Here is a 9334-nt window from a genome sequence, read left to right as displayed (position 1 = left end):
GTGTATCTACTGATCACCAACATACAGTTCAGCATCAGTTTAACATCAAGCAGAACATTTAGAGAGGAATAAATGATGAAGAAACTCCAGACTCGAACTCGACACAACACACGTGATTTATTTACGGGATTGTTTTGAAGAAGGTTTTGGGTTCATGATGATTGTAATAGAAATCAATCAGTGTTTGAGTCATTAATATCATTCTATTAATAGATCAGTGTGCTGAGAGTCACATTCGAGTCTTTTCACGTTAAAGTGATTAAATAAAGAATCTTGTGATAAAAATGATAATATGAACATTATAGTTATAATAAATCACTACTTTGGATACTTAAGTTCATTTGAAGGTAAAAACTTTTGTACTTTTACTCAAGTGAAAGATTTAAAGAGACATTTTTACTTTTACTGGAGACAAATTTTAATGAATGTCTCTATTTTATCTACATGGTTTGTGTTGAACAGTTCCCATTGAAGCCCCTGTGTCTTTAAGCCTGTTGTGGTTATTGTGGGTGTTTTACAGACATGAATGTTTCTGTCTATTTTAAAAGACAGTGCAAAAGTATAAATAGACGTAAACATCCATTTGCATTTAGAAGAACAGGTGTTTTTAAGCCTCAGTGTAGGTGTAAGTGTAAAGAAAATCTGCTGAGCAAAACATCAGTAAAGAATTGCACTAAACCACAGTGAAAAACAGTCTGGGATTAAGGTGGTGTGAGAAGTTTGTGTCACAGAGAAGAAAAAAAACATGTTTCATGTTTCAATGTTTCATACAATTTCAAAACTTTTTTTTGGTGTAAAAAATAGACCATTTTTATAGTCAGGTGACTTATTTAACTAAAAAAACTCAAAACAAGATTAATGTCACTTTCTGGGAACTTTATATCGTGTTTTTATCCATTTAGAGAGACAGAAAGTATATAAACGTCTGACAATTCGCAAAAGGTTTTAAGAATTTTCCATACATGCCCCTGTGCACAAATCCAGCTTCATGGAGATCTGCTTTCCATGGGTTTGAGTGGAAGATCTCCTGCTGTAGAGATCTAAACCCTATTGAATAAGAATGAATGTGAATGCTGACTGAACCCCAGAACCTCCTTACCTTCTCACCTTCTCACCTACATCACCACCTGACTATACTAACGCACTTTATTGTCACTCATTGAGCACAAATCTTGACAAAATCTAGTGGAACATTTTTCCAGAAGAGTAAAGGATGAGATGGAATGTTCAATAAGAAGCACATAGTCTACAATACCAATGTTATGGTCTGGTGCCCACAAAATTTTGTCCTTATAGTGTAAATTTCCCATCACTTCTTCTCCTTGTTTCATATCCTATGCACTTTTATTTATAGGTAATCAGCACTTCCAAAGGTGTTTCTAGATGTTCTCCAGTTTCTTCTGTCCCAGGTTCAATGATCATCTAAGACTTTGAGGTGGAACGTGCTTTTTAAACTAAACTTTCATTTTGGACCTGCGTACTCATCTGTGTGTGTGTGTGTGTGTGTGTGTGTGTGTGTGTGTGTGTGTGTGTGTGTGTGTGAATGCAGAGCATTAAGCATCAGAACGGCTTGATGAAACAGAAGTACGGTTTGACTGCAAACGTGGGAGGACTCCAAGAAAACATAAAGAAGAACCGCTACAAGGACATACTGCCATGTGAGTTCCACCCAATCAGAAAGCTCTTTCACATTATCAAGAATCTAATAATCAGTGGTGGAGAGTGAGGAAGTAAATGTAATTCGTTTCTGTACTTAAGTAGCTTTTTAATTATTTTACTAAAGTGTTTCCATTCAGGGAGATTTTTACTGTAACTTCACTACATTTCAAAGTCAAATATTTGACTTTTCACTCAACTACATTTAGTGAAATCAGTCGTTTCTTTATATTAACGAAGATAAAAACGTAACTGGTGAAACACGCAGCGAGTCACCAATCAGGATCGAGCGCACGCTCTGTTTTACACATGTTCTGATCGGCGCTCGGTGTATCTACTGATCACCAACATACAGTTCAGCATCAGTTCAACATCAGGGCAAATACAAACAATAAATAAAAAATGACTCATTTATAACTTCATCAGGTTGTAGAATAAAATGTTAAAGCCACGACTTCACTTCATGTTTTGCTGAAGTGTTGACGTTCAAGCTTTTATAATATCTTTCTTTTTTTCTGCAGACGACCAAACCCGAGTCGTTCTGACTCCCACAACACCTGAGTACAGCAGCGATTACATTAATGCAAATTTCATCAAGGTATTGATTACTTGCTATCTAACACTAATATTCATAAAATTATCCAATATGACATCACAGGACACATTTGTGTTTCATTTATACACATATACTGTATATATATCAGTATGATGGAGACATGTTGGTAACAGTACTGTGTTTGTCCACCAGGGGGTGACAGGGAGCAGGAGGTACATCGCCACACAGGGTCCTCTGAGTAACACCTTGGTGGATTTCTGGCGCATGATTTGGGAATATGATGTCAAGGTAAATGCATGCAAAGTAGATCCATCCATCCGTCCATCCATCCATCTATCTATCTCAGAAGTATTGGGTCACCTGACTTTTCCAGCCACATGTGGTTCTTTTCCAAAAGTTGGAAGCACAGAATTGTACAGGTGCATCTCAATAAATTAGAATATCGTGAAAAAGTTCATTTATTTCAGTAATTCAACTCAAATTGTGAAACTCGTTTATTAATTAAATTCAATGCACACGGCTTAAAGTAGTTTAAGTTTTTTTGTTTTTTTTCTTTTAAATTTGATGATTTTGGCTCACATTTAACAAAAACCCACCAATTCACATCTCAACAAATTAGAAAACTTCATAAGTTAAAAAAAAAACATTTTGAGTGAATTGTTGGCCTTCTGGAAAGTCTGTCTTACTAATGAAATCAGCGTCTCCATAAAGCTGGTCAGCAGAAGGAAGCATGAACTGCTCTAAAAGTTCTTGGTAAACGGGTGCAGTGACTTTGGTTTTCAAAAAACACTGTGGACCAACACCAGTAGATGACATTGCACCCCAAATCTCTCATCTGAAAGAAGGACTTTGGACCACGGAGCAACAGTCCAGTTCTTCTTCTCTTTAGCCGAAGGTAAGAAGCCTCTAACGTTGTCTGTGGTTCAGGAGTGGCTCAATAAGAGGAATACGAGAACTGTAGCCAGATTCTTTGACACGTCTGTGTGTGGTGGTTTTTGAAGCCTTGACACCAGCCTCAGTCCATTCCTTGTGAAGTTCATACAAATTCTTGAATGGGTTTTGCTTGACGAGTCTCTCAAGGCTCGCTTGGTTGTGAATCTTTTTCTTCCACACTTTTTCCTTCCATTCAACTTTCTGTTAACATGCTTGGATACAGCACTTTGTGATCAGCAGCTTATTTGGTGATGAATGTTTGTGGCTTCACCTCCTTGTGAAGGGGGTCAATGGTTGTCTTCTGGATATCTGTCAGATCAGCAGTCTTCTCCATGATTGTGTAGCCCAGTGAACCAATCTGAGAGACCATTCTGAAAGCTCAGGAAACTTTTGCAGGTCTTTTAAATTTATTAGCTGATTAGCATGTCACCATATTCTAATTAGTTGATTAGTTGGAGGGTTTTTGTTAAATGTGAGTCAAAATCATCACATTTAAAAGAACCAAAGACTAATGTATTTAATACACGAGTTTCACAATTTGAGTTAAATTACTGAAATAAATTAACTTTACAACAATCTTCTAGTTTATTGATGTCTCCAAGTCCTCAAAACTTTCTCCATGAAGATATAGATATAGACCTCAACTCTTTTAAACACTTTTGGGATAAACGTGAACACTGCCTGCACCCCGGGCCTCCTCACCTTACCTAAATCGGTACCTAACACCCTTGTGGATGAATGAATCTCCAAAAAATCTAGTGGAACATCTTCTCAAAATAGTGGAGGTATTATAAGAGCAAATGGAGACTACGTGTGAAGATGTTAGATGTTTATAAAGCACAGACCAATCTTATGGTCAGGTGTCTACAAACTTTATTATATAATGTATGTATGTATGTTAGCCTGTCTCATTCTTTCTCTCTCTCTCTCTCTCTCTCTCTCTCTCTCTCTCTCTCTCTCTCTCTCTCTCTGTGTCTGTCCATCTTTTGCTGTATTTGTGAGTCTGTCTATCCATGTTCAATCTGTTTACCAATATTGTGTTAACCTGTCTGTCTGCTAGCCTTCATCTCTTAGTCTGTCTGACTGTCTGTCTGTTTGTCTGCCTACACGTGTCTCTCTATTTATATTAGTCTGTGTTTGTATCAGGCTCTGTCTATCTGTCTGTTCTGCTGTCTGTCTTACTAAACGTTTGCCTACATGTGTCTGTCTGCTTATATTAGTCTGTGTCTGGCTCTGTCTGTCAGTTTGTCTGTCTGTCTGTTTATCTGTCTGCCTACATGTGTTAGTCTGTGTCTGGCTCTGTCTGTCTATCTGTCTGTTTGGCTTCTTACATGTATCTGTCTGTTTATATTAATCTGTCTGGCCCGGTCTGTCTGTCTGTCAGTCTGTCTGTCCGTTTGCCTACATGTGTCTGTCTGTTTATATTAGTCTGTGTCAGGCTCTGTCTGTCTGTCTGCCTGCCTGTCTGTCTGTCTATCTGTCTGCCTACATGTGTCTGTCTGTTTATATTAGTCTGTGTCAGGCTCTGTCTGTCTGTCTGTCTGCCTGCCTGTCTGTCTGTCTATCTGTCTGCCTACATGTGTCTGTCTGTTTATATTAGTCTGTGTCTGGCTCTGTATGTTTGCTATATTTGTCTGTCTGTCTGTGAACTTGCTTTTCTCAGTCTATATTATTCTGGTTTTGTATCTGACTGTCTGTTTATCTGTCTGACTATCTGTCTGCCTAAATGTGTCTCTCTGTTCTGTCTTTCGACCTTACTCTATTTCTCTGTCTGGTTATCTCTCTGTCTGCATATCTGTCTGTGTCTATCCCTCTGTCATCTGTGTGTCTATCGTCTCTGTGTGTATCTGTCCTTGCAGAAGCAGTGCTGTTATACTGTGCCACTATTGTGTATTACAGTCTGAGTGTTTCTCTTTGTGCTGTAGGTGATAGTCATGGCGTGCAGGGAGTTTGAGATGGCGAAGGTAAAGCTCTTCTGTCTGATCCTGCTTTTGCTTCTGTGTCCAATTAAAATACACTGCATTAACTTAACTCTCCTGCATATGTGCTTATTGCACCCTTGTAATCTCTCTGTACAGAAAAAATGTGAGGTCTACTGGTCTCCTCTAGATGATTCGTCCACATTTGGTCCTTTCACCGTCTCAACGGTAAGCACCTACCACTAAATCATCAATGACCAGCTTGTCTGTTACTGGGCCAAGCTTTAATGATATTGTGGAAATGTTGTAAACATGAAGTAAGTAAAAAGACCTTAATTGACCCACCACACAGTGACTGATGTGTCAGAGGAAGTGCTCGGGCTAAAATTCCTCTGTGTGTTGGTTTTTCTGTTAGGTTGAAGAGTCGCCCACAAACGAGGAAGTCATTGTGCGAACGCTGGCAGTGAAACACTGTGACGTAAGTGTATCGTGCTGTTCTGTGTGTGTGTGTGCATATGAATGAGAATTACCTTCATGAGGCAATAACAGGCCTGTAAGTAATTTAGCCCCAAAGAGAAACACGTGTTCTCTCAGACACGTGCATCTTCTCAATCTGCTGTTTGTGCTGCTGTACAGTAACACACACTGAGCAATACGCTGTCTGCCCTCTTCTACGTACTTCACCTCACAGAAATACGATTGGCTAGTGTCCCTGTGATTGACAGGAGAAAGAATGTTATCCAATATTATTATTATTTATTTTATATGCAAAAAGCACATACTATACTTATGAACAGGTGTCCACAAACCGTTTGCAATATAGTGTTTATTTAAAGATAAATATATACAGGATGTATAGTAAATAGCACAGGTATAGTTTAATACATTGGAATACATTTGATTAGTTTGTATTAGATTAGAGGATCTGTTTAATTAATCTAAATAAGCATACATTTTACAGAAAGTTTGGAATTTATTAGTTTTGATATTATCACTTAGCCTGGCTGGATTAGTCTCTCTGTCTGCATGTCTGTCTGTCTGTCTTCATGTCTGTCTGTCTGCATGTCTCTCTATCTGCATGTCTCTCTGTCTGCATGTCTCTCTGTCTGTCTGTCTGTCTCTCTGTCTGCATGTCTGTCTGTCTGTCTTTCTGTCTGCATGTCTGTCTGTCTGTCTGTCTCTCTGTCTTCATGTCTGTCTGTCTCTCTGTCTTCATGTCTGTCTGTCTCTCTGTCTGCATGTCTGTCTGTCTGTCTTCATGTCTGTCTGTCTCTCTGTCTGCATGTCTGTCTGTCTCTCTGTCTGCATGTCTGTCTATCTGTCTCTCTGTCTGCATGTCTGTCTGTCTCTCTGTCTGCATGTCTGTCTGTCTGTCTCTCTGCATATCTGTCTGTCTGTCTCATTGTCTAACTGTCTCTCTGTCTTCATGTATGTCTGTCTGTCTGTCTTCATGTCTGTCTGTCTCTCTGTCTTCATGTCTGTCTGTCTGTCTGTCTCTTTGTCTTCATGTCTGTTTGTCTCTCTGTCTTCATGTCTGTCTGTCTCTCTGTCTTCATGTCTGTCTGTCTCTTTCTCTCTGTCTGCATGTCTCTCTGTCTCTCTGCATATCTGTCTGTCTGTCTCATTGTCTGCATGTCTGACTGTCTCTCTGTCTTCATGTCTGTCTGTCTCTCTGTCTGCATGTCTCTCTGTCTGTCTGTCTCTCTGTCTGCATGTCTGTCTGTCTCTCTGTCTTCATGTCTGTCTGTCTCTTTCTCTCTGTCCGCATGTCTGTCTGTCTCTCTGTCTGCATGTCTGTCTGTCTGTCTGTCTGTCTCTCTGCATATCTGTCTGTCTGTCTCATTGTCTGCATGTCTGACTGTCTCTCTGTCTTCATGTATGTCTGTCTCTGTCTGCATGTCTGTCTGTCTCTCTGTCTGCATGTCTGACTGTCTTTTCGTCTGCATGTCTGTCAAGTCAAGTCAAGTTTATTTCTATTGCGCTTTTCACAACGGACATTGTCTCAACTTAAGAATGAAGGTAAACGATGTGTGTTTATCCCTGATGAGCAGCCATGGTGACTGTGGCAAGGAAAAACTCCCTTAGATGTTATGAGGAAGAAACCTTGAGAGGAACCAGACTTAAAAGTGGATCCTCATTTGGGTGACATCAAGAGTTTGATTATAGTCTTTAAACAATACAGAACACTGGAGAGTGAGAACTAACATGAGCAGTGGAATGTAAGATTATGAGTGATGTCGTTTTTAAAGTCTTATACAGTCATTTGATGTTGTGGAACCAGGAGCTACTGAGCAACTCATAAAATAGCTCAACATTTGCGATTATCACAGATCCAACACCAGCTTCTCCATGCCAGAGCCTTTAAACACTCAAAAAGGTCCAATGTCGAAAAATTCCCATAAAGTGGATCCAAATGGTGCTGGTACGTCTCTAGATGTTTCTGGATGTTTGTGGGCATCTACTTATTTAAAGGTCCACAGTCTTCATGAGGACGTGACTGGAGCTGGAGCAACCTCAGGGTGTCTCGGGATGGGGAGAGAAAGAGAAGCAGTGTAGAGAAATTAGCGTAGCTGCTGTTCATGATATTAACAGCACAAGTTGATAATGTGCATGTGATCAGATGTTCTGGAGCACAAGGTTATGATGTGATGTGTGTTATGTGTAGGCTTTGCTAAAAAGATACGTCTTTAATCTGCACCTAAACTGGGAGAGTGTGTCTGAGCCCCGAACACTGTCAGGAAGACTATTCCAGAGTTTAGGAGCTAAATGTGAGAATGTTCTACCACCTTTAGTGGACTTTGCTATTCTAGGAACTACTAGAAGCCCAGAGTTTTGAAGGAGCGTGATGGATTGTAGCGTGTTAAAAGACTGGAGAGATACATGGAGATAAACCATTTAGTGTTTTGTAGGTAAGAAGCAGTAGTTTGTAGTGGATTTGAAACTTAACAGGAAGCCAGTGTAGGGATGGGAAGATTGGGGTTTTATGATCATATTTTCTTGACCTTGTGAGAACTCTGACTGCTGCATTCTGAACTAACTGAAGCTTGTTTATTAATGATGCAGGACATCCACCTAGTGATGCATTACAGTAGTCCAGTCTGAAGATCATGAAAGCATGGACGAGCTTTTCTGCATCAGATATAAACATGTTTCTTAGCTTAGCAATATTTTTAAGGTGAAAAAAGGCTGTTTTTGTAACTTGGTTGATATGATTTTTAAAAGACAAGTTGGTGTGTAAAATAACTCCCAGGTCTTTTACTGTTGAACTAGTAATTACAGAACATCAGTCTAAATGCAGGTTGAAATGCTGGAGCTTCTGTGTACTGGAATTTGGGCCGATGGCAAAATCTACGTCTTATCAGAATTTAATAGTAGAAAGTTATAAGTCATCCAGTCTTTTAATTTTTTAACACACTCAGTTATCAGAGCTAATTGAGTGTATCGTCTGGTTTTGATGAGATATATAGCTGGGTATCATCAGCATAACAGACAAAGCTAATCACATGCCATCTAATAATATTTCCCAAAGGAAGCATGTATATTGTGAAAAGCAGGGGTCCTAAAACTGAACTTTGTGGCACCCCATAGTTTACTTGCATTAACCTGGAATTTCTTGTATTGTAGATTTATATTAGACTAATGTGCCTTATTTATATAATACCAGATTTGACTAGATTCATTTAGACTCATCTAATTTGAATATCTTTTACATAGATACTAGATCAGCAACAGACGTTTAACAGAATGAGATGAGTCGATCCAATTCAAAATAGCAAAGTTTGGAATCAGATTTGGTAAATGAAATGTGTAAAGCTGCCTATATACCTAATGTATAGACAGTCATGAAGTATTTTTTTTTGTTAGTATTATACTGTATATACATTGATATCATATGCGTTTTGAAAAAAAAAAGGGTATCGTGTCCTTTTGTGTTTAAGAAAAAAAAAAAAATCAGGATTCAGACCATGTACAGGTTCGTGAAATGCCTTATGTATTGTATCTCTCATCCCTGAGGTTGTCTCATTTCTCTCAGGTAGAATACTCTGGGCAGTGGGTTCTATATTTGTGTCTAGACAACTCTCTTAAAAAGAACTGTGTACTAGGGATGTGCATCTTCATCACTGAGACCGAAAAAAATGATGATGTTATATAATTCAATATGGTATTCAATATTCACAAAATAAAAAGGTGAAATAAAACCAGACGTTCTTTTCCTGTTGTGTCTGCAGGAAGTTACAGTTACAGGAAGTTACCAATCTGCATATCAAAT

General features: G+C 38.8%; 1 protein-coding gene across 1 annotated transcript in view; it reads left to right on the top strand.

The window, feature by feature from the left end:
• The window catches only part of ptpn18 (protein tyrosine phosphatase non-receptor type 18), a 42370-nt gene that overhangs the window by 10798 nt on the left and 22238 nt on the right, over window positions 1-9334 (top strand). The window contains exons 2-7 of the mRNA XM_046872166.1: window positions 1550-1658; window positions 2178-2254; window positions 2405-2500; window positions 5071-5109; window positions 5224-5292; window positions 5480-5542. Coding sequence (XP_046728122.1) covers window positions 1550-1658; window positions 2178-2254; window positions 2405-2500; window positions 5071-5109; window positions 5224-5292; window positions 5480-5542 — 453 coding nt within the window. The remainder of the gene's footprint in view (window positions 1-1549; window positions 1659-2177; window positions 2255-2404; window positions 2501-5070; window positions 5110-5223; window positions 5293-5479; window positions 5543-9334) is intronic.

The sequence above is a fragment of the Silurus meridionalis genome, chromosome 17 (genome assembly GCF_014805685.1).
Source record: "Silurus meridionalis isolate SWU-2019-XX chromosome 17, ASM1480568v1, whole genome shotgun sequence".
NCBI lineage: Eukaryota > Metazoa > Chordata > Actinopteri > Siluriformes > Siluridae > Silurus > Silurus meridionalis.
The sequence above is the reverse complement of the archived record's forward strand: the minus strand, read 5'-3'. Positions and strand labels throughout refer to the sequence as shown.